This window comes from Porites lutea, chromosome 3 (genome assembly GCF_958299795.1).
Source record: "Porites lutea chromosome 3, jaPorLute2.1, whole genome shotgun sequence".
Lineage (NCBI taxonomy): Eukaryota > Metazoa > Cnidaria > Anthozoa > Scleractinia > Poritidae > Porites > Porites lutea.
In genome coordinates this window covers 13,268,135-13,292,914 of record NC_133203.1, presented here as the reverse complement: position 1 = coordinate 13,292,914, position 24,780 = coordinate 13,268,135, and the positions used below count along the sequence as shown (strand labels likewise).

Here is a 24,780-nt window from a genome sequence, read left to right as displayed (position 1 = left end):
GCCCCTTTAAGATCCAACGACGCGGACGACAACAAGAATGTCAATAAAAAACAATAGGTTTAATAAGCAAAACAACAACTTCGCATCTGCATCACACTTTTTCAGTACATTTCTTTAATGCTTTGGCACGACTATGACGTGAAAATGCCCCGGCCTTATTTAGCGATTTATGGAGGAAGTAAACAAGCATACCCTGCTAGCAGAGTCGCTTCGATCTTTCCTAGATTAGTCGGGAAAGAGGAGGCCGCGACTCTGCCGACGTCTTCAAGTTCCTTTGGTCTGCCGATCATCCAGCTTTTTGGATGAGCCAGACAAGTTTTATACTGGATAAACCAGTTTTATCTGTGCACGCAAGCATATTATGGAATTTTGCTGACTCTTTCTTCGCCCACGCTCCATAAAAAAGCAAATAGCTGCCGGTTCAACTTCATGCGGGAATTTTGAGTAAATTATAGATTGAACGTTATTCAGTTTTAGAAAATTGGAAAATGCACCCAGATTCGAGATGGATTTTGTTTTGGATTTAACCATGTACTTAGCAGATTTTATTGCGTGAACGGATTCCCAATCCAGTAAGTGTTACGCGAAGTTTTTGGAAGGATAAACAAATGGGTTTTGAATAAAAATAATAATATTTAAGAAACAATATCTATGCGTATTCTTCTGTGTTTGCGATAACACAAAAACGTCTTTGGATTTTATTGTGTTTTTCTACGACGTCAATCAAAATCGGAAGAAGCGGCGCTTTCTTCGCTTTCTCGCCTTTTATACATCTTAGCGAACCTCTTAGGAAACAGAAGGTTGTCGTTCGTGATTTTTGATTGGTGGATTTCGATCCGTTTTGTGTGTTTCTGTGTTTCAAGGTTATGCACCTATCAATGTAAACCTCGTGGGGGTGGGGGGGAGTGCGGGCAAGGGGTGGGGATTTGACAAATTTTAAATTTTTTTGATCAAATTCCCCAGGGTGGGAAACGAAAGGTCAATCAAAAGTGTCAAAAAAGCCCCAACCCCCGGGGAAAAAATCTAAACAAACAATACTATAACACTATATAAACGAATTAAAAGAATATTTCAAAAGTACGTTCTCACTACTTTTATTTAAGGTTAACATAAGCTCCGTTAAATTACTCGCTGTAATTAAGCATTTTTTCTCTCCACTAGCATCCCTTATTTTGAACAACAAAATCACTCCAGGAAGATTGACCGTGCTATTATAATATTAATGAAACGTAAAATGCTTTATAACATCTGCTCAACATTTCGGAACAGCTCGGATCAGTGACCTGTAAAAAATCCTCTGACTTTCATGGTGGAAATAGATTTCAATCGAGTTTTACAATCAGATGGGAACTTGAAGATAAAAACTTTTTCAAAATAGACATCTGTTTAGATGACAGTTTAAAGTATCGGATTATGGCGATTAAAACAAATGAAAACTTCATACCTTTCTCCAACAGCGTGACTTTCAGAAAGCCTCGAGGGACAAACTTGGTAACCGCTTCTGAATTGATACCAGGCTTCTGTAGGTCAAAGTCAAATGTCCCGACCCCGGGGTCGCTTCGCATGATCAAAAGCCTGACAGGGGGGATAGTCTCAGGCATCGAATTCCCGTCCCTTGCCCGCACTCCCCCCCCCCCCCCCCCACGGGATTTACATTGATAGGTGCATTAGATGCTATGTTTTTGAAAAGAACCGTAAGTTTTACCTTAACTCGAAGATTTTTTTTTATCTTCTTTACACCGATGGCAAGTTTAGATTCCAAAGGTGAAATTGTTCCTATAGAGCAACCAAATCCAGAGGAAACACAGCTACGGAAGGGTGAAAACGAACCGGTACGTTCCCGCTGACATTTATATTTGCTGCCAAACACCGTGGATGCTACGGTAACGGTTTGATTGACGCCGCAGAGAAAATTTGAATTCGGAGCATGCTCAATATGAATTGTTGAGGATGTCGGCAGAGGTTCCTTCCTCTTCCCGACTTATCTAAAAAGATCGAAGGAGACTCTCTTCGCAGGGTAAAACAAGCAACGACGAACTTTTATTTCTCTTTCTGAGCCTGGATATGGTCCCCTGAAATTCAGCTTCAGGAGGGTTCGCCTACATTAGACAAAGTAAGTGGGTAGGAATAATAGCTATAAAGACTGAAAGAACGCAAATTCACTTTTAAAGCGACGTTCTCGTTGCCGTCCATCATCAGGGGCGTAACCTTGGCTTTTTTTAACACGCGCTGTTTAAAACACTACTAAATTATTTATACGCTCTTAATCTTAACTGCAGTTCGCCTAATCAGTAACAAACAAGTGTCAAGTTTCATCTGGAGGTCAAAACCAAAGCGTAAAAGGGAAACGAGAAATTGAAACGATTGTACTAAAAAGCGGCTGTGTATTTCTGGTCCTGGGAACAGAAAGTTGTTCAAAATTGTCTATTTTAATCGGCACCAAATGGACTCGACATATAGAAGGTCGACCATCGACCAACCTGCAAATTATATTTTGGCAGGTTTCTTAAAGTCATTTCATATTTTGAATTAATCGAATAATCAATAAATGTGGCCTGTGGGTTATAACTGATTCCCCAAGTGTTATGGCAAGAGTATACAATGAAAGCAATGTTTTTGCCGCTATTCAAAGTTACCCTGCCTGGAGAGAAACACGCGCGTCAACTTTTCTTTTATAAAAAACGGTAAAAGCCTGTTACTATACAGTTTCAAAGCCAATGTGTACATATATGAGAAAGCTAGCATACGCAAACTTCAAAACCCAGCTTAGCGGTTTTGAGAGTCCAAATCTTTTCATGAGCTTTTCACACACGTTTTTTTAAAGCTTCCCTGATAAACGTGTTTGAGGCACCTAGTATATTCGTTGTGCCTTTGGGTGTAGTCACACGTGGACCACATTACTCGAAAGCACGTGTTTGCGAATTATTGATGTCTTATTAAGGACATCAGACGCACACTACAACAACTGTACCATCATGGTCAACATTATTGGTGAAGAGGAGATGGCAAAGGAGCTAAGCTCTCGAAGTTTGCTTTTGATCTCTGTGGAGACTGGATTGATGCTACTGCTTAACATATCGTCATTACTAGGAAATCTTTTAACCTGTATAGCGGTGTACAGGAATACAAGGCTCCGCACAACAACCAACATTTACATCGCAGCCTTAGCTGCCGTAGATTTGCTTTCTGCTAGTTTAACCTTACCAATGTCAACAGGAGTTCTAATCTCTGGACGATGGCCGTTTGGGGAAGCACTGTGCAAGATAAACGCGTTTATAGTTACATATGTGACGTACATTTCACCGGTAATTATACGCTTGACAGCGTTGAACAGATACGTAAAAATATGCAAGACAAATCAACAGTATAAAAGGTTGTTTTCGGAGAATAAGTCTCGCATTTTGGTCGTGACTGTGTGGCTGTTTATGGGCGTGTATGTGGTTATTAGTCGCCTGATCGGCCCACAAGAAGTCCGATTCAGTCCAGGTTATGCACTCTGTCTCAATTCACATTTGAGCCGGTAAGGCAGAGTGATTCGTCTTGCGATTATGGTTGGTTTGTTTTTTACTGTCCCGCTAGCTATCACCCTGATCAGCTACGGAAGGGTGATCAAAAAGATTGGAAAACACAAAAGGGGCATCGCCCATGTTCATCAAACACACCCACCAACTACAAGAATTAGTTCGCGTGAGATTCGAATCAACAAGTCGTTGTTTATAATAATATTCGCTTTTGTACTATGTTTTACCCCTCTGTGGACCATTTCTATTTTAACTCGGCTACGTATAGTGGAGAAAGTGCCACGAAATCTGGAATTGCTTTGTTCTTTTTGCTTGGCGTTGTCCAACACCGTTAACCCTTTCATTTATGCAGGGGTAAATCCTATGTTCAAAAGGGAGTTCCAGAGGATACTTCGATGCAAATCACCCAACACAACTCAGGCCATTTCAACAGAACCAGCAAGCAGCAGAGCATAGTCAACAATTACTAACGGAAACAGCCAGTCAGTAGTTTAGTTTTGTTTTTTAAATGATTTTCCTAGATGATACAAGACATATACATAGAATGTGTGTTTGAAAGTTCAAACTTCAAGCCAGTCATTTATTCTTTCACTTTTACTCAAACGTACATGCGAAATACAATAATATTAGGAGAGCGGGAGGTTTTTTTTAAAAGGCGTTCGTCAGAACGCTTCCTAATCTGTTGTTCGTGTGGCACAGAGGCTGAAATCTTCGAGCTATCACGGGTGACTGCCGATTAGCCGTCCCTATTAATTTCAGCAGGGGTAACTCAGCCGCAAAAAGCTGGACTCCTTTGGACTCGTTTTCGTCTCATTTACTATCGTTTTGGTGAAGATGTTATGCTCCTACAATGTTTGCAAAGTATAGAGCGAAGGCAGTAATTTTGACTTATTTTGATTTTAATACGTACCTTTGTTTGCCATGCAAAGCCAGGGCTTAGCTCATAGATAGGGATATACAAGAGCGCATTACAGTTCCGGTTTGAGTGCATTTATAGTATACACGTATAATTTGCGCTTGAACGAAATTCCAACATTTTTGTCTGTTTGTTTTTAATGTGTTGGAGTTTCGTCGAATATTTAATCTGCGTTTTTTTTTCTATCTTACAAATTGTTCTCCTACGCTTATATTTTGTTTCTTGGGTGAGGCTGTTATCTTGCAATTTATTGGTCTTCTTAAAGTCAATTGACAACATTTTGAGCTGCACAGATTTTTAGGACCTTGCCAAGTTCTTTATTAGTAATTTTTTTTTCAATTTATCTGCGTCTTTGGAAAAATAAAAAATATTTGTATCATCTGCGAAGATGAATAGGTTAATTTGTATAAAGCCTTGGGCAAGTCAATAATAAACAGCAGATAAACAACAGTGGTCCTGTTTTACAGCCTTGAGGCACAACACATGTTATATTCTGGCTAGATGCTGTATTGTTTACGATTAGTCGAATAGCTTGAAAACCATGTATGGAGGAGTCTTCAAATCCCGGCCATATTTACTTAGCTTTCGTAGTAGCGGAGCTCCATACGCGCGCGAGCAGGCTCATGTTCACCTTTTCAGTCATATGGTTCTCAATAAAGTTAAGGATAGATTTGAGGATTTCTTTTCAGTGGTTTAAAGTTCATTATCTTAAGTAAATTTACAATGCATAAACTGGAGCTTCGCTTTTCGCTATGGCTAAATCTATATATTTGAGTATGGTGGTTGATTGTATTGAAGGCCTTTGAAAACTATCTAAGACATGCTTTTTTTTATTATTAATTGCTGATTTTAAATTCTCCAGGAGTTTCTAGAATGGCATACGCAGTGAAATATCCCTTTCTAAAAATTGAGCCGAAAGTAAAACGTAGACATTCTTTCTCCAGGTAGGACACAAGCTGGTCATTCAGCAGACTTTCCGGTACTTTATTGAAAGGAGAAATGAGAGCTATTTGTCGGTAATTTCGTAACTCTTACTACCACTTTTAAAAATGTAGTCAGAAGAAAATCAATCTTGATCAATCGGAGGACTTAAAGGGTTAAGAGCATTTTCATCCATACTGGTCCGGTTAAGTTCCAATTTGCCTTAGCATAAAGGTTATAGGTTGGGAGCATTATATTAAACAGTATGTAAGTTAATTCGATGGTGGTAATGTTTTCCTTTTCTAATACATGTCAACGAATCAAGAAATGGTGTATTGTACCGGATCAAATTCCTCCAAACAAGAGCCTTTTGTCCTGGGTGTTGCTGTGGAAACCACGCCGAACAGTCTGAGCATAATCGTTTAATTTTCGGCTTGACAAGTTTATCATATTAGGGGGGAGGAGAGGGTATTTGCTCTGACGCGATGCTATTTTAACTGGGGTACTGTTTATACACGAAAATAAAGAAGAAAAATAGAAAAATTCACAAAAAATTATAATAGTTTCTTTAGTTAAATGCATTTTAATTGAATTTCTTTACATGCAGTTCATTTTTCTTCAATGAGTGTTTGTCCTGAATATACAGCTGAGCTTATGTTGACTTTGTTCCTCCTAAGTGGCTAACTTCATCTTGCAGAATGAAGGCTATGGTAAACCTGTGAGTAAAGAGAGTACACAATGTAAAAAAATGCGTGCTTCAACTTTAGTACTGGAAAGAACACGTCTGCACCAACTAAATTAAACTATTTCCCTAATCAAAGTTTTAAAAATCATGAAATTTAAACAAAAAAAAAACCATGTTTCAGGGTATTTCAGGGCAAATTTTGTAGCTATTCTTAAGGCTCTTTTGCCTCGGAATTTTGTGATTCCTATAGACTAGCAGAACCCGTATTCGATTAATATTGATCGAAAGAAATACTGATAGGCTAATTAAAACTGACAGCGATTCATGTATTTGCCTGGTTCTGATGAGCGTATGACTCAGTTTTACAAGGGCATTGAAAACTGACAAGCAATACTTGTGCAATATCCTACTTCATTAATATTTGATGTCTAACCTTTTGAATTAAATCCTGTTGTGTGTTATATTCAAATGAAAACTTTCTGTCAGTTCTTTCGCATATGGTGCAGTGCTATTTGTTTTTTCAATATTTAGCGAAATAAAAATGAGAAGTTTTGTTGAATTTTGACTCTGGCTACTTTTGAAAGTTAAAGGTCCATAAGGACCCTAAAGTATCGTTCACTGACCTTGGAGAATGTAAACATCATTTGCCCAAGCACCACCTTCTCCTTGTCGGCACGCATTGCTTTTGCCATATTTGTTAAACGTTTTCCCAGCAGTCGCACTAGATGCACACCTTCCACCATCTTGAATTGCAAACATCCTGTAACCTTTCTTGCGAGCTGCTAAAGCGCACTTAGCTATCGGGTTTTTACGGCTTGAGTATTGACCATCTAAAATGGGATCCTTGCCTTCGAGAGTGGGAATTGCCCGGCTTGAAGTATCTTTATAGCAGCCAACGTTTTTATAATCTATAAACACAATTTTGTTCAAACAGAACATTAATTATTATCATTTTTTTAATGGGCTGAAATAGGAAGCAAGGTTCTAACAAAAAGTGCACAGCAACCTCCTTCAGTGTTATGTATGGAGAGTAGGGGAATAAAAAGAGACATAATTCACAAAGGATAGTTAGAAAGTGGATGCGGGACAGCTTGTACTTACAATTAACTGTCTATCTATTAAGAATAAAAATATTTAATAGTTAATGAAGATTACTGACTAGATGATGATTATAACGACCGGATTATGATTGTGATTATAACGATGACGATGACCATTAGAAGGAAGGACCTTTTTAACTTTTTTTTCTAAAGTTGCTTGTAAACTGATGTGTTCTTTGATGTGTGGTTTGTTCAAACTTGAATTAAAGAGTAACGTTTCTCACCAACTTCGCAATTGATTCCAGAATACCCAGCTTTACAATGACAGCTATAGCCACCGACAGAGTTCACGCAGGTTCCTCCGTTTCTGCAAGGATTGTAAGCACTGTAACACTCGTCGATATCTGAAAATTTAGAGGAAGAAATATATTTCACCGAATTTCAAGCTAACAGGGTCAGTCTGGGGTGGAGAAGAATGATTTGCTATAACAAGATACTAAAAAAATGAATAAAAATATCTAAATTGCTAATTTCTTATTGGGATAACAGAACTGAGAGTCTGCATACAAAATGTTACAAGTACCATATCTTTGGTCATGGAACAAGCTTATTATTAAAGAATGAAATACAAAAATGTTGTAAAGAACATTTTTAATTATGAACATAATAACATTTAAAAGGGTTTATTGTTAAACACACACCAAAAAAATCAATATCATCACCTGTCTGACAATTATATCCCATAAATCCGGATCGGCAATTACAGCGATAGCTTCCGGGAAGATTTTCGCATTTTCCTCCGTTTATGCATGGCTTAGTCTTACATTCGTCGATGTCTATTAAAAAAAACCGACAAAAAACATTGATATTGTCATCACTTTATACAGTCTTTTTGTCTCTATCTTCATTAGTTTCTTTAGTCTTGTATTGCTTTGTTCATTTAGCGTAAATCTTCAACATTAATTTTAAAGGTGGTATTCCGGCGTATTTTTTAATTTTCTTATAGAATCCTTTCACAGAGAAATGTTTAGGACACTCAACGAGTTAAAGGTTCCACTCCGAGGACCAACTCTTACCCATTAATTTACCATTTTCGAAAGAATGATACCCCTTTCGCAAAGGAAAGGAAAGGCACAATTTCTAAATTTAGGAAAGGATAGTTTTTTTCTTAACAAAAACACTACATTTCCTTTAACTGCTGTAACTGTCCCTAAACAGAAGGTTGTCTAAGCATTTTGGCAGTCATAAGATGCGTATCTTTGAAATACTTTTATATACTCTTTTAAAAATTTGAAATGACACTGAGCTGTTCCTACCCTTTCATTTACCTGAAGTCTAAACAAGTTCCTTTCGGGCGGAGCGCGCACAAGGTCATTACCTTGAAGGGATGCGCTTATATGAAGAAAATAAATGCAGCCACAATACCTGCTTGGCAGTGTTGGCCATTGTACCCAGATGCACACCGACAGCGGTAACTCCCAAATGTATTCACACACGTGGCCCCGTTTTGACAGGGTTTTCCTTTGCATTCATTTATATCTATGACGGCAAGAATAAAGTCATTCTTAGCATAAAACACTTAGTTTGTTTAATAACCTTTAGCATAAGCATATTTACGACCTCAAGCACAAAAAACAACTAGTTAACCCTCCAATTGAACAAAATCTGAACTTTCAGTCAACTCCAAGATGGCGGCCATTTTGAATGTTATTGGAGCCAGGGAGCGCTTTATCCCATAATAATCATATAACGCTTCTAGATAAACTGCACAACAGACTTTAGTGGAGGCGCTCAGGCGGGTCTAGGCGCGTAAACGCGCTGCGCGAGACATCAAACTCCGCCCTTTGTTCATGTGCACGAGTAGAGCTCGATCAATACACAAAGGCTGTTCCTAGTGCACGCTCTCTTTATGTTATACTATACCTGTGAGAGTTAAGGCCGGAATTTTTGAGGCTCTTTTAAATTCAGTCCATACTAGCAAATAACCTTGTCATAAGTGTTTTGGTAAAATATCGCGAGGGCAGCCTGTTACCTCACCATTGTTGGTTTATAAAGTAAAAAAGCAATTACCTGTTTGACAGTTCTTGTTGGTAAATCCTGGTTTACATTTGCAGCGATAACTTCCCTGAAGATTTTCACAGGTAGCTCCGTTCTTGCAAGGGTTGTTATTGCACTCGTTTATATCTGAAAAGTAATCAGTTCTTTTATAAAGCGCAATTTAAACGAAACAAAGCCAACGCAATACATGTAGAAGTATTTATAACTAAACTACGAAATATTAGTACAAAGTACAAAACAAGGAAACGTAGTGCCGCGCAGTTTCTTATTTCAAGTTGAACACAGTTTTTACGCTTCAGATTTTAAATGTTGCCTTCTCCCCTATGCAATGAAAATATCTTAAACTCTCCGGTTGTATTAGAATCTAACGAAAAGATGTCAAAATGTTGTGCTATATCTTTCAATCAGTGTCATCAGCGTCTTTAACATGGTCACGAGTAGGATAACAGAATAAGCGAACATTGAAATGAGTAGAAATCAGCTGAGAGTGTAATTGTTACTCTTAGGGACGATCAGGTAAATAGTAAAGTTTTTTCCTAACCTTTTTCACAGTTTCTGCCTTCATAACCAGATTTGCAATCGCAGCGATAACTTCCTGGAAAGTTGACACATTCAGCTCCGTTCTTGCATGGACTCCTTAGGCACTCATTGATATCTGGAAACAGAAATTGTACACCGGAGTTTAAAGTTGAGGATCACTCTTATCGTCCACGAGAAGGAAGTAAAGACTAGCGAGGAACTTTTTTTCCAATATCCAGTATAACTTTTCATATCAAGGTAAGATTATATCAAACCACCACAACATTATTTATCTCCCTTCTAAGTTTCTTTCAAATTGTTCAAGTATTTTTCAAACCTTTTTGGCAGTTGTTGCCGGAATATCCTGATTTGCAATCACAGCGGTAACTTCCATGAAGATTCACACAGGTAGCTCCATTCTGACATGGGTTCTTGGTAGTGCACTCGTTGATATCTATAAAGCCATAGCCAAATATTACACAATCGATCACGATAGTTTATTTTATATTAACCAGTGGAAGGTTAAGTTAAGGAGGACTGGAATTTGAGAAACTTGCCAATAGCGATCAAACTATCAGTTACGACTAAACCGTGCATGAAAGATCATTTAAGAACATCAACAAATGAATTGCTTGATCCGTTATTTTATAAATTTATCATGTGGAATATAATACAGTCACCATAACTGCGTTTTCAATGTAACCTATTATTTATTAAGGTATCTGATGGTCACCAACGAAGGCAAGCTGCGAGAGAACTTATGCAAAGTTTCCTCTCCAAATATGGCAAAGCAGGTCCTTTTTCATAATCTACACGAAACGATTTCTACATTGTCTACGACTGCTACGTGAGTGATGCTTTTGCTTACTCACCCACCACCATTTTGCAGCACTTTAGTGTGTTAATACAATGCAGCTCGTCGCATCCGCCTTTGTAAATTCCAACAACATAGTAGTCATTCTTTGTGCATTCGCTGAGTCCAATATTGTCAAAAGAAGAGCCGATATTTTCATCGTAACAGTCTTCATATCTGTTTGGAAAAGAGTTGGGCTTGCAACACGTCGCTTCCTCGATGTTATGTAGCCAGGCGTTGTCGTTGCGGTAAAAGCCTCTGATGAAGTAACCAGTTGGGCAAACGGCCCAGACATTATTTCTATAATAGCAAAAATACGGGTTATTCGTTATTAAAAAAAAAAAAGATAAGAAAAATGCTATTGACCTAAGAATATAGGAGTCTAAAATCCTTTAATAAAGTAACCTGTTGGTCAAATCGCCCAGACATTCTTTTAAATAGCAAGAATATGGGTTAAAGTTTTAAATGACTTGATTAAAAAGTTTTTGCAGCAGTTGGCTGTCTTTAAATTATTACATTTTTCAGTCTTTTATGACAATCAAATAGCTGCACTAAATCCTAGAATGGCTTAAGAAACGTCTATCTAAGGGCGCTTAACAGGCCAGAACCTGCCGGCCAATCGTAAAGAGAATTCAATTTTTAATCAGAACTGACCCCTGGAATTGAGGGATATTGGCTGGAAGTTTCAGCCAAATGAAAGGCAATGAAAACGGTTCCGTGAGGCATAAATTAAACTCGGCGTTGGTTGCTGTTGACTGTGATGTGAAACAACTGAAAAGTTTAAAACTAATTCTGCTATATATTCTATAACATTGCATTCAGCTTCGGAGTACGAAACCCTTACCCATCCAGAATTTTCCACCAGTTAGCTTTTTGACAAGTTGATGGCGTATGCTTGTTTGGTGCAGGAGCTGGACAGCATTTTGCTTCCTCTAGCAAATATATCTTGTCGTCTTTTGCTTGCTTGTTTCTCCACAGTCCAGTGATGTATTGTGTTGAAGAGGAGCACTCGACTAATCCTTTGTTATCAAAGGCCGACCACCAGTCTGCCATCGTGCAGCCATCGTCACTCATACTACAACATCTTAATTTTTCGATGCAGTAGACCTTGTCACAAGTTCCTTTATAGAAACCTGCCATGTAATAACCGTTGGCGCATTTTCCCCAGCCTTTCTTGTCGAATGATTTTTCGACATCTTTCTCGTAACAGTCAAGATATCGGTTAGGTAAGTTGTTGGGTCTACAGCAGCTGCCCTCCTCGATGTGGTGAAGCCATTGGCCATCGCCGCGGTATAGCCCCCGCATGAAGTATCCATCCGGACAATTGGCCCAACGTTTGTTGCTAAACAATAAAATGTCAAAGATTAATTTTTTCCCCTTGTTGGCGTTTCCGCCATAAAAATAGGCCAAAGAAATATATTTTCAGAAATCAGCGAGTTCACTGCTGATAGGGCATTTTACTAAAAGAAACTGATCTCCAAAAACAAACTCATTTGGTAGAATATAAGAAATGTCTGTAAAAAAAATATATCAAAAACGGACGCCGATTTCGTGGACTGGTTGTTAGACAATTACATAACGCCTCTGTTGCGTAAAACACTTCACTACTTTCTGTTGCACGATCTTTAGCAAAGTACCATATTATTTCTATTAACCTAACTAACATTATATAAAAAAGCAGGCTCTGTATTTTGTTGTGAGCAGGCAGTCATAAGGTAATTTAAATTGTGTAGGTTTTCGGGTGTGTTCGCTCTTTTATTTACCCTTTTATATTACTATAAATCAGTATAATTCAACCCTCGCCGTGTTTCCCTTGCAGCACCAAATAATCGGCTCGTTACTGACCTGTCCAATGTTTTCCACCAATCTGCTTTCTTACAAAATGACTGCTGATGTTGATTCGGCGAAGGAGCTTGGCAGCACATAGCTTTCTCGATCAAAGAAATTTCACCGTTGTTTCCGTCCGTTCTGTAGAGCCCAGTCATGTATTCCGTAGAGTGATCACATCTCACCCAGCTCTTTTTGTTAAACTTTCCTTTCCAATTTGCTTCTCTGCACTGACCCCAATTTGCCTCTATCGACGGAAGAACGGCTAACAAGAACAGCGCTAACTTCATTATGTGACCGACTGTCATGTCAACCTTTTTCAGTGACAACTATGGTACGAATAAAATTATACTCTGTTCCACGCGGTTTATATATCATACTCACAACGAAAAACAATAGTTTGTTAATCATAAGACATCAATAAAAGTTTCTTTTCAATTGATGATCGAAAAGACTGACATGAAAATAATGAGGAACGCATTTTTCGGGAAAACATGTCAAGTTTTACGTAATACACTGGGGATATAAATGGGTTAAAATGATGAGCGAGCTTATTAGCAATAGAAAAAAGTGTTTTAATTACGCTCTCTTCAAATTCTACTGAATAGATGAGATATGGTGAGTCTGCAAAAAATTCTTACTTGCCACTTGATTATGTAACAAGTGAAAGCAAACCCTTTGAAGCAAAAGGCGTGGCTTGGTTTTGAAAAAGAGGCGTTGCAATTTACAACTGATTATATTGCATCAGGAGCCGATGATTGCATATATTTACTGAAATTGTATAAAAGTGAGAAAAAAAACTGAATTAAGAAGTGAGGAAAATGCTTTGAACAAAACAGAGACAAAAATAATTATGCAATGCAATACTGACCACCAATACTGACCACCAATTGAATGTTAATGTTAATTACTATGAGATCGGACTAAAGGGGTGCTTATCCAAAAAGAAGCGCTATAATATCTGTATTTGATTAGCCTGTGTTACAGCCGGACTTGCCACTCGAGATCCAGATAGAGACCTACCAGGGATTTCAACTATCTGCGACGCAGGCTATACTTGATTGCTATTGTCGTCAAATGCTTCGAACTTCTCACGGTTGCAAGCAGTGTAAAAAATAACTTATTTTCAAAGTCCTTTTCTGTCTGAATTGCGTTTGATTCTATGTTAGTTCGAATCGCCTATTCAGAGAATATGTACGCGTAGTACAGGATGTTTTCTTGGAAGTGGTTTTAATAGTCGCTGACACTAAAATAAACGAACCAAACATCTTTGAACGAAGGGAGCTCATCCTCGGTGTAAGAACCTGTTAAACTTAAGGGTAATGTAAAAAAAAAAACAAAGACGTCAACACAATAGAATCTATAGGAAAACAAAAACGGCAGAACATAGAAAAGTTCACCGGCTCGTACACCAAGGTAAACCCCGAAGAGAGGACTAGATCGATGGTAATCACAATCACAGCCATTTTGACCTCCATCTTAGATTTTGAGTCGGAAAATTCAATGTTTAAATTAAAAAGTTTGGAAACTAAGCACATTTTACGAGATTCTACAATCCTGGTCAAAACGTTTGGAATACTTTGTGTTTCAGGTGAGGAAAATGTAATTCAAGTTGACCCCCTCTCCCCCTGGACAGTGTTGAGTGTTACAAACACCTTTTGCATATCTTGTACACGTTAAGGACCTCAAATTTGTTCGGGAGGGGGGGGGGGGTGGGCTACAAATGGTGGGAGGTTAGCTACAAATTCCATACAAAAACACGTGAAAAAGGGAGGTGCCTCATTTGGCCAGGAGAACCCCATTTTTCACACATTTAAGTGCACACCAATATCAGACTCCATTTCATCACAGATTTTCGCAATTTATTTTCATAAAAAATTTTCTTTTTCTTATCTTATATACATTTCTCTGCTAGCTGAAGCATATTTAGCAATATAAGTTATTTATATTTATTTTCTCTTAGACGAAGCACCCGGCCGTTAGGCATATCCGAAGATAATAAAGATTTTCCGCGGATAAAAAAGTTAAATATTAACATTACTTTTCAACCTTTAGGTTACGTTCCCTGTTTAACTCAGTAAGTGGCAAGAGTTGTTTAAACTTGAAAGAGAAAAAAAGGTTTGACAGTTTTGAATTTTAACCAGCTTTTAGGCAAGCTATGCCAACAGAAGTAGTCTTCTCCAGCCTCCGATAACAAGGCAACGCTAATTCTGTTTCAGGAAAGAAATACAACAAAGCAAACGTTTCCGATCAAGTTATTACGCAAAAGTTGTGGCGAGAGAAAAATGGAAAGGGGAGCTAGGAAGAGTGTTTTCTTTTTTCCCTCTCGTTTTCTAACCCGTACCCCACACCCGCCCCACCCCTTTCTCTCTCTCTCTCTCGTTCCAACCCTCTCACAAGCTCGCCTGGAAACGCTTGCCCTTTGGCTACAAAAAGGCTGGAACCAAAAATGTTTCGAGTTTCTCTGAAAGTTTGATTATTCCCTTTGATTTCTACACCTGGGGCCAGAGCAATCTTTTCGTCTGAACCAAACTTATAGACCCTTTCAGTGTCAACCAGCATTCGGGGATCGGTTTGTACAAGTCACGGCTCTACTCATCGTTTGACATCACGCAGGGTATTCGATCGGTTTCGCATCTGGTATAAGGTCAAAACTTGGTGGAGTGTCTGGAAATGTTGGTAAAATGTCACTTTGTAACATGGGCTCGGCACTGTTGTGACATTCCGCTAAACTTGCAATTTTACATGGTGGTTGAAAAGATTCCGCAGTGGTCGATTGCTGTATCTTTGTTTCGGCACAGTTCGCTTCCCTTTTTCGTTTTTTCTTTTTTCTGGGATGGATCTTTCCGTGCGAAAATTTGTAGACGTTTTTGTTCTCAACAGTTGTAGTCTCATCTACTCCGACTTCAAGGATGGCGTATTCAAGATCCAGAAAAGACTGTGAACAAAATATAAATAAGCTAGAGGACTTAAACGTTTCTGTATCCTTTGGTTTCCTTCTAATTCATTAAGGAACTCAATAGGCTTACACGTTTTACGGAAAGCTTGACTTACACCCTGTACTAAGTTTTCGAGAAAGAAAAAGGTTGTTTTGCGGTCTAGGCGATTGGAAAATGACAAAAATAAAAAAACTGTGACAGCTCCACAAATACGCGATAAGGTGACACAAGTTTTGGAAAGAAGAATTTCGATGGGCTCTGGGACGGCTGACAAAATGTGAAAATTTTGAGAAGATCTGATCACTCTTTTGGAAAACTGTTTATGGTTGCATTTTCTTAGAGTAAAACAAAATGACCAGCTACAGATCGCTTATTTACAAATCAACATGGTGACCACAACATCGATAAATGCAAGCTTGTGTTATATATATGCATTTTCACCTTAGCATAGAGTCCATATATCCGAGAAACCTCTGTCATAGTAAGATGACCGTGCAGTATTTCATCGCAGCGGATGATTTCCACCTAGGGAAATCAAAAGACCCAATTAGAACATTATATTTTCATTTATTAACATTTCCAGCATGGTCTGTGTAATATGTGATAGATTTTATTTGAAACCAATAGATCTCTTACAGTAACGGGCTTCTATTCCGATACACTTGCCAAAAACGATAGGGTTCCACAAAGTAACGGGCTTCTAAACCGATACACGTGCCTTCAACAAAATTACAATTCTCTAAATCAAAAAACTACTCCGTTCACAGTGTCACATGATCACTTGTTCAAAACGTGATCGGCTACATCTAAGATCAAAAAATATCTCGCGCGAAATGTAACACAAAACTCCGTGACATAAAATTTTTTTTTCCATTAATCTACGACTTGAATAAAGCACCAAATTGGCGGATTACCTGGTGTGTGCTAGGAATAGCGAACTTCATAATTAGGAATTTCTTGAGCACAGTAACAGTCATTGCAGAAGGACATCGAAGATAACGAGTGGGAAATATCTGAAAAAAGGAAAGAGAAAATGGTATTTTTCGAAGTTCGTGAAAGAGCTTCCAAAATCAAGAAATTGAATAATGATAATAATAATAATAATAATAATAATAATAATAATAATAGTAATAATGATAACAATAGTAATGATGATGATGACTAAGAATGAGGGTGAGAATGACAAACACTAATTCATTTCCTTACCTGCTTTTCCATCCAGTTCCTCTTTCGTCTATTGAGTAAAAAATGATTAAACTATGATTAAACTCAGTCACATTTAAACAAGGTCAAACTTTGGCGTTGTAATGCCTCCTACAAAAATTCTATATGTCCATACCTGTAATATTCCAGTGTTATACAAACTGGATCTTTCATTTCAATATGCTGTTTGTTCTTCGTTTCATTCTCGGTAGAAATTTCCTCTGAAAATATAAAATATTTCAGATGATCATAGGGTGGGTACTGTGTAACTAGTAAATAAGTAAAAGAACAAGGTAAGCCGATTTTCCCACTTGCAACAGTTTAAACGATTATTTTGAGAATTAAGGACAGTTAACAAAAATAAGGGGCTATAATCCCGCTCCTGTGGGGACCACTAACGTGACGGAGTGGGTTGCATCACATACAGGTCGTTTTTAGCTCCAGCTAGGGTGTTAGGTATCTAGCTAATGGCAACCAGTTTGGATAAATAGCCCTCACAAACATGAACGCTTTCCTTTTCTTACTCGAACAAAATTACGGTTGATTGTACAACGAAATTAAGGTAACGCGACGATGGTAGAGCAGCCTCCTGTCATTCGATTTATACACTCGAAGCGCTTAATCTTTATCAAGCACAAGTGACTCAAGATATTGGGGGTTAATCAAATCTGAAAATTGCTTTAAGTTTGCTTAGACAAATAGCTTAGCTTTTGAATTTCAGTATACAATAGTCAGCCACTGTTGTTAACCTATTCTATTATTTTTTTCATCTAGATTAAATAATTTTAAGCATAAACTCTTTAACTTATTCCTTAAGTTTGCTAGTAACGTTTCTCATCTTGAAGAATTAATGTGTTATGATTGTCGTTTTTCTCTTTATTGTAACTGTATTAGAAGGTAATTAGTTTATATCATCTTATATCTATGTTAGACCATACATTTGTCTAGTTCTATTTTTTTCTCTTTTTGTAGTCGTATATTATTGATTAGGCATTGTTTTTATTGGTGTATTTTGCATTGTTGTGAAAGCCGTAAGTTAGATATTAACTATTGGGTTATTACGTCACCTTCGTTAAATAAAGAATATTGTATTGTATTGTAGTTACATATATTTAAGTCACATTTCCAAGCGATTATACATTAATTGATCCTTAGCATAATATTGGCACGCCCTCACAAAATGGACTTCTTTCACCTTACCTTCTGAGATATATTCTTGCCTTTGTTTTTCTTCGAAGTTCTCTCGAAGCTTCAATTCGCCTACGTATGTTAAGAAAAAGTGAATTCCTCAATGATTATTTAAAACGCCTCTCTGTGTTTCCAGAGCGAAACGTTCTTCTCCCAACACCTATAAATTAGTAAGCTTAAGCAACGAGAACGCCGACGCCCCGGACGTCATGAATATCAAGCGGAAGTTCGATGTCTTGCTTGATGGAACACTGTTGTCTTACACAGCAGATCTGAATGCCTTTGTTTTAACTCCCGCTGTACAAATTTGTTCAGTCAGAGCACAGAAGGAGAGAAAATATCAACTTCCGGTTTCAATTTTGACACCCGGGACGTGAACGTTCTCGTTGCTTAAGGTCCCTATTAAGCCAGGGGCTCCGTAGCATGAGTCTTCTGTACTTCCTAAATGATTATTGCCGTGGTATGGGTCTAAACTCCATTGCTGCAAGGTATGTTAGAACGTTTTCAAGGCATCCAGCCTATAAGAGCCGACCACGGTTTTGTAGCATGTGACCAAAAATGAACTTACAAACCTTTTAAGACACTCGTAAATTAACACACTATACAGGTCACGTTCTTTGCCAACTTTTTTGCTTGCATGGAGATTGTCTATCATGAGCCTCGAATTCAGGCTATTAAAGGTATATGAAAATATCTCAGACATCTACATATTACGTGCCATTGCCTTATTTGCATAGAAATGTGGTACACATAACGACTGGAGCATTGATAGAGACAGAACAAAATTTAATGTTGATTGAACGGCCAACAAATATTAATTTTGTCTAATTGAAGTCTTGGAAAACAAACGAATAAAAGTCCCGGACCAGCCTTGCATTTCTTCTGTTGCTATTTTTTTGTTCAGATTCTGCTGATCCTAATCTACACAAGAACCCGACAACATTTTCATTTCGCTGCTGTGTGTCCAACAAGGTCCTTACAGTATTTCTAACGAAGCGAGGCTAAAACTAGTTCATAACGCCACCCGTCCGTTAAGACTTAACTTGGGGATTTGCGAGACATGTATTTCTAGTTTAAGACTTTACCTTGGTAGAGGCCTGGCACAAGTTTATACACAATTTCTTGCAAAGTTCGGTCTGGTCTAGAGTTTAAGAAATGGAAAAAAAAAAGACAATTAATCATGCAACGTATAAATAAGCATTCAGCCACGTCGAGATCTTCAATGGCACACGATTGAGCTAACGAACCTGTTAAAAGGTGTGGTAGCTTCTTATTCACCTCTACTCATTCAACGCTTATTAAGACAATCATCGCGGGAGGGCATTGTTTCTGCAGCCCTCACGCAGGCTAAACTCATCGAATACTGCGGTGTAGAGATAGGGTCAATTAACCCCACGCAATAATTCTGTGTTCGATCCAAATCGACTTCCAAGTCTGTCCGCCAGACGACCTGAAATTACCTGTCCCATACCGCAGAAGTCTGCCCCATTGACGGGGAAGTTGGACATGCAGAGCTTTCTAAGAGTTCCGTCCGCCATTTAGTCTTTGTTCGCATAGATGGAAGGTATTTCTTGATTGTGCGTTGCCCTCAAGGGCAGCCCAATAATCAGTCTTCACTTATAAACATTTCAAAACTTCTAATCACCGAATGTGCAGCAAAGGCTTCGTTTTATGGACTTCAACATCACAAACGGGGCAGTGAAATGAGTTGTGAAGATATTTCACGATACAACTGCGACAAACTATGATATAAAGAAACAAAAACGGTTAGCAATAATCACTGTGTCAAGGACATCCATTTGACTGGCTCTTCGCCTGAACTACTTACAGGAATGAAGGCACTCCACAATTGTGGTAGCATCCACTAAATATCCACCACATAAAACACACAGAATATGAGAGTTGAGATCTTGTAACTTCATGGAGCGTAACATTTCCAATTCCTGATACTCTAGATGTATTGGCACGGTTTGATTCACTGCAACAAATAATACAGTATAAAATTATGTTTTTAATCATGATGAAAAGTGGTTTCCGTGCCTGGCTAATGCTTGCAAAGTATTGTCAAAAAAGGACGTTCCTTCATCGAAAAAAAACCTTCATAGCTTACCTCATTCCTGCCGTAAAACCGGGGAAATACGCTTCCGGTTATAAGCGCATGTATTTGCCCGAATTTTTATTTCGGAAATAACTCCCTCGGCCGACTAATAAGCTTCCCCCGAGTAATAGGTACTTCATTCGCAAGTACCCGTATATATACTTTCTTTTGTTGTGTTCAAGTCATAGTTATAGTTAAATTTCTCATCTTTTTTCTTCTTGCGACATAAAGTAAGCGTCTTAATCAGCCTGTTTCGAGTCTTGATTTTTATTTCAATATAAGACGTCCCCCTTTCCGGCCAAATACCACTTTCTGAGATAAGCCTTATTCCCGCACGTAAACCCAACCAAAACCCATTACGAAATTATATATAAGCCCAGAGCCTATAAACGGGATTTTACGGTATTTTAAAGTGCACTCTGTTAAACATCAGCCCTGTTTATAATGCTGTAATTTCGATTATAAATAGAAGATGCGCTTAATAAGCATCGCACGCCCATAGGGCGTGAAAAAAAAAAAAAAAAAAAAAACGAACTGTACCTAAGGAGGGTGGACAGACAGTCTATAGTTTTCTCATCACCTACCCCGGCCTGCTGTCTATATTTCCCCCTTCGCTCCAAGTTTTTCGCTTGACCGCTAGCACTTTCTTGAACTACGGAAAAATATGGGCTATTTTGCAGTCTACATACTTAGATCCTGGGTTTTTTTGTTTTGCTAAGAAAGAAAGAGTGCGGTCCAAAGTTTTCCTGTCTTGCTACAGGACAATCCTGGGTCTTGGATTCCGAATTCGACGGACGTATAAATACGCATTTATCGCGAAGAATTTACACCTTCTCAGAGGCAGAGCTTCCACAGCCCAGCAGGGACGAGGTTGGCTAAAACGGTCTTGGATTCCTGATTCCAGGTACTGGATGCCTGATTTTTTTCGTCAGTCATTCAGCGGAACTTGGATTCCGGATTCCAGTCGATAGTGGGGTTCCGGATTCCTTGAGCTGTATTCCGGATTCCAATGCCCTGATTCAGGTTTCCACAAGCAAAAATTTCCTGGATCTCGGAATCCGGATTCCCTTGGGTGCCTCTAAAAATAGACTTTGAAACCTCTATTTGCGTTAAAGTTAAAAGCCAATTAATCCCTGAATAACTGGAAAACAACTATACAGAAAAAAAGGGCCGATTTGGTTGATAGAATCGGTATCGTTACAAACACTACACGAATTCGCTGAGAAAGAAGATCTAGTTTTGACGGAAGACTTTTGGCTAGACCTTAGGCTATTGTTTAAGAATATCTATATATTAATGCCTAATCTTATACTTAATTTGTAGTTTCGGCGATAAAAAGTTATTACAGTAACATTTAATTAAAGGCTGGTTTCAATGTGATCGACGTAAAAAAAAATGAAAAAAACAATAGGCAATAGTAGCGATTATATGGTAACAACTGTTAGTAATGAGAGAGAATTGACTTCTCTCTCACCGATCGCCCATATCGAAATGATAAAGAATCACTTTCTAGCAATCATAGCGAGCATTGAGATGATTCGGTACGTTTATTCAAGTCGGTATAAAATCGCTTAGCTTTTTCTATACAGAATCGTAACGGTCAAGGCGATAATACTGCGTATATCAGCAGAAAAAACCCCTTCAGCAATCGTAGAACTCACAACGATGGCCGTCGATCAGCATGCATGGTCACTGACTGGCTGTAAAGTCCAATCTTACGGGCTAGTTTCGTGCAGATTGTTTCAAATAGAATCAACTCTGACTCAATCACTGGGAATCGTTACGATCGCTAGGCAACGGTCCTATCCATCGTTGCTCAAATGGGAACCAGTCTTAACGGCATTATTAAGGAAAATCCTGTATAAGAGTTGAATTCGAAGTGACCTTTCAAACAATATTTGATTATCTTGGAATTAAGTGGACGTCAAGTTTAAGAAGCTGGTGATAATCCCGGTGATAACATGAAGGCCGGGTAAGAGCTGCTTTCAGAGCCTTTTTTTGAATTTAATGTTTAATTCCACTGAGCGGTGTACGCGAGTTATATCCGTTAACATAGAAAAATCCAAGCAACGCAACATGCAATGAAAAGAAGATTTATTGTAAGAACTGAAATGAGTGAAAGATTTAGCGCTAACTTCCGCTGAAAAATCGAACTGGTTGACTTGTGGCCTGTTCCTTAGCTTGCAGCTTAGCAAGCGTTTCCGATCGCCAAGAAACAACACTGATTGTGGCAAAGTTGAAGCGAGATCTCTAGTCCGCAAATTTCTCGACCAACTCGCGCGCAAAGGCTTGCTACGCAAGGAAACGCTTTGCGAGACAGCTGATGAACACCCGAATATAAACGTTTCTTTTAGCTGCAGTCTCGTGTGAAAGATCACCTCTATTTAATACTGCATCAGGTCCGTTTTTTGCCGGTGTGAAATGAACATAACCTTCATGGATTTCATACTACCCCAAGGGTTTAAGCATTCATAAAAACGTCCATTTGAACACCCCAAAGTTCGGGAACAGTCAAAGAACGCTGAAAGAATGAAAAGGGGAGAATGAAGTAAAGTTGCTGCGATAAAGTATTTTTCAACTTAAAGTATGTAAACATTTCGATTTATGATTTCTGTTAATTATATTCTTTTCCTTATATAATATACATTTAGGGAAAATGGACAGAATGGACAACGATTTTCTCAACTCAAGAAATGAAAAAGAAGCACACATGATGGTGAACTCTGATAAATCTGGGATAGTAGCGAGCATTAATTCCAGCGTGAAATTAGCAAAAACCAAAGACCGTGATAGCACGTCGTATAATCGCGTTGCAAAATTTTCTTCAGAGTCAAAAACGTCTGTCATCTGAAGAAATGAACTTCGGGAGATGTGTACAGAATGGTAGACGGTCTAATTCTACATCAAGTAACTATACAGGATACAGAGAAGCTGCAGCTGGATAACGCCTAGTTCCTATATCCAAATATCTGACATGAATTGAAAACAAAATGAACTCGATGACTCGAACTGAATTGTTCTTGCAGACTCTGGTCTCAATATTTTCTCCCGGTATGGTGAAGAGTTACTTTTGCTTTTCTTTTATCCGTTTTCCTCAGTGGGCAAAATTATGGACAAAACAGTTTACACTGAAGCAATGTTTAAATACAAAAAGTGATTATACAGTAACCTGAAAATACGATCTGAGGCAACAACTTTAACCCGGCTGGAGGTACGGCAGCGAGTGTTGAACTTGTTGCGAGTTTTATTAACAGTTTTGAACGCATATTTGCTATTCGCTTCATTTCTGTCTTTGAATGAAGCTGGAAGGGTTGATAACGTAAACGAATTTTTCTACAACTAGCCGTGATCTGACCAGGGGCAAAAACATGCTTTCTATTGTAAAACTACTTTCAATAGAAGTGAGCGGTAGTCACGGCGTTCCACAAATGTCCATAGTGTTAAACTCGCGGTAACTGGAAATTTCGGGGAAGTAGCTTGCTTCTAGATCATTAGTCACAAAGACCCAAAAAGATAAACCAGTTTTGTAACCTAAGCTGAACATTATAGCTTTAAATTCTGGAATAACAAAGGGAAATTCTTCAGCAGTTTAATTTGATTGATCGGTAAGTTACTTTCGAATTCCCCTTTATGATGATGGGGGTCATAAAATTCCGGTTAAAGAAGGCACGCAAGATGCGACACAAAACCTTTTTTAATCGGAATCGAAAACTAGGCAGAAAGTGAGAACATTTAAAGCAGTTATCGTCCTGAAAGATACGCTTTCTATCACTATTTAGTCTAAGTAGTTCACGTTCAACTCACGTTGACTGAACCAATATCGAAATCGGCCGCATAGATGGTTGACGTTCACTAATCTAAATGGGACTTTGCTGATTCAGGAATTAACTGGAAGATTAATCGACGTAGGCTTTTATGGAAAGGCTATTTATGTATGTAAGATGTTGAAATAATGCACAAGCGAAACGCATAAATTCTTCAGAAATATTATTTTCCGGTCATTATACCAACACCTTTTCTCGCTCCGCTGCAAAGCCCTGACGACTCCGGCCATATGAGCTCAAAAAACATCGCAGTTAAATTGACAGAAATTAAAAACCGTTACTAATGATGCTTCTTTTGACATCACCAGAGAGCGAATGAAACATATAAAATTTGAAACGCTTGAAAATGAAATGCGGTTGCGACTCAAATGATGCTTATTAGCTGGGGATGAATAGTTTTAAGGTCGGTTATTAGCAAGCTGAACTTAGTCTTGTCAGTAGTGTCTATAAGATAAATGACCTTGTTTGCTAGCACAATCACGACCTTTATCCGAGAATTAAAATTAAAAGTAATATGAGGACTGCATCAATATATTGCTTCGGTTTGACATTAATCACAGACGAACAGAAGCCATTTACATTTCCTCATCGGTCTAGTCACGAAAGATGAATATATATTGTGTCCGATGACTAAAATAACGCATATTTTTAACAACAAATACGCTAAGTTAAACGCTTCCACTCTGCTTCAAAATACTATAAACAGAAAGGTAAATTATCTATCTAACGTACTAGTAAGTTATACAGTCAGATTTACAAAAATAGGAGAGAATTTACCGTGTTTTCTAGCCTTATCTTCATCGGACTTCAAGTTGATTTCAAGCAAGCACACGTTGCTGTCGATGGCGTAATCACGTGACCGGTCGCACCAGTCTCCAAAGCGGACGTGTTATCTGTTTTGATAAAAACAGATGCGAACGGATTTTATCCTCTGACATTTCATGTTTTGTCCTGTATCCTATTTTTTTTGTATAACCCCCAAAAAGCAAAAATTGAACACTCAAGCAAACGAAAATAATAATGTTCATTACTTTTCACACAGGCATAAAACTGAAGAAGCTTTTTGAAAGGATAAGTCAGTAACGATTTACTTCAGACAACAAAATGATGATATTAATTACAGATATTATATATTCAACAAAGTTTACTTTCATAAACAAGCCTACCTGCCAGTATTTAATAAGAGAA

At 38.2% G+C, this 24,780-nt stretch overlaps 3 protein-coding genes across 3 annotated transcripts; 1 reads left to right on the top strand and 2 right to left on the bottom strand.

The window, feature by feature from the left end:
- Nucleotides 1-2,975: 2,975 nt before the first annotated feature.
- On the top strand, nucleotides 2,976-3,524 carry LOC140931585 (melatonin receptor type 1B-B-like). The gene has a single exon (XM_073381387.1). The coding sequence runs from the start codon at nucleotides 2,976-2,978 to the stop codon at nucleotides 3,522-3,524; it is 549 nt and encodes a 182-aa protein (XP_073237488.1).
- A 2,407-nt stretch (nucleotides 3,525-5,931) lies between these two features.
- On the bottom strand, nucleotides 5,932-13,182 carry LOC140931584 (uncharacterized). The gene is made up of 11 exons (XM_073381385.1): nucleotides 12,359-13,182; nucleotides 11,358-11,855; nucleotides 10,533-10,813; nucleotides 9,998-10,114; nucleotides 9,683-9,796; nucleotides 9,154-9,267; nucleotides 8,509-8,622; nucleotides 7,806-7,919; nucleotides 7,368-7,487; nucleotides 6,667-6,951; nucleotides 5,932-6,074 (listed from the first exon to the last, which is right to left on the bottom strand). Exons 1-11 carry the CDS (start codon nucleotides 12,646-12,648, stop codon nucleotides 6,064-6,066), a joined length of 2,058 nt encoding a protein of 685 aa, XP_073237486.1. The 5' UTR covers nucleotides 12,649-13,182; the 3' UTR covers nucleotides 5,932-6,063.
- Nucleotides 13,183-14,757: 1,575 nt separating this feature from the next.
- LOC140930536 (polycomb complex protein BMI-1-A-like) lies at nucleotides 14,758-24,529 on the bottom strand. Its single transcript, XM_073380262.1, has 10 exons — nucleotides 24,370-24,529; nucleotides 19,499-19,648; nucleotides 19,316-19,412; nucleotides 18,756-18,811; nucleotides 17,683-17,742; nucleotides 16,619-16,703; nucleotides 16,486-16,513; nucleotides 16,194-16,292; nucleotides 15,721-15,804; nucleotides 14,758-15,278 (listed from the first exon to the last, which is right to left on the bottom strand). The coding sequence occupies exons 2-10, from the start codon at nucleotides 19,602-19,604 to the stop codon at nucleotides 14,949-14,951; spliced, it is 945 nt and encodes a 314-aa protein (XP_073236363.1). The 5' UTR covers nucleotides 19,605-19,648; nucleotides 24,370-24,529; the 3' UTR covers nucleotides 14,758-14,948.
- Between the last annotated feature and the right edge of the window lie 251 nt (nucleotides 24,530-24,780).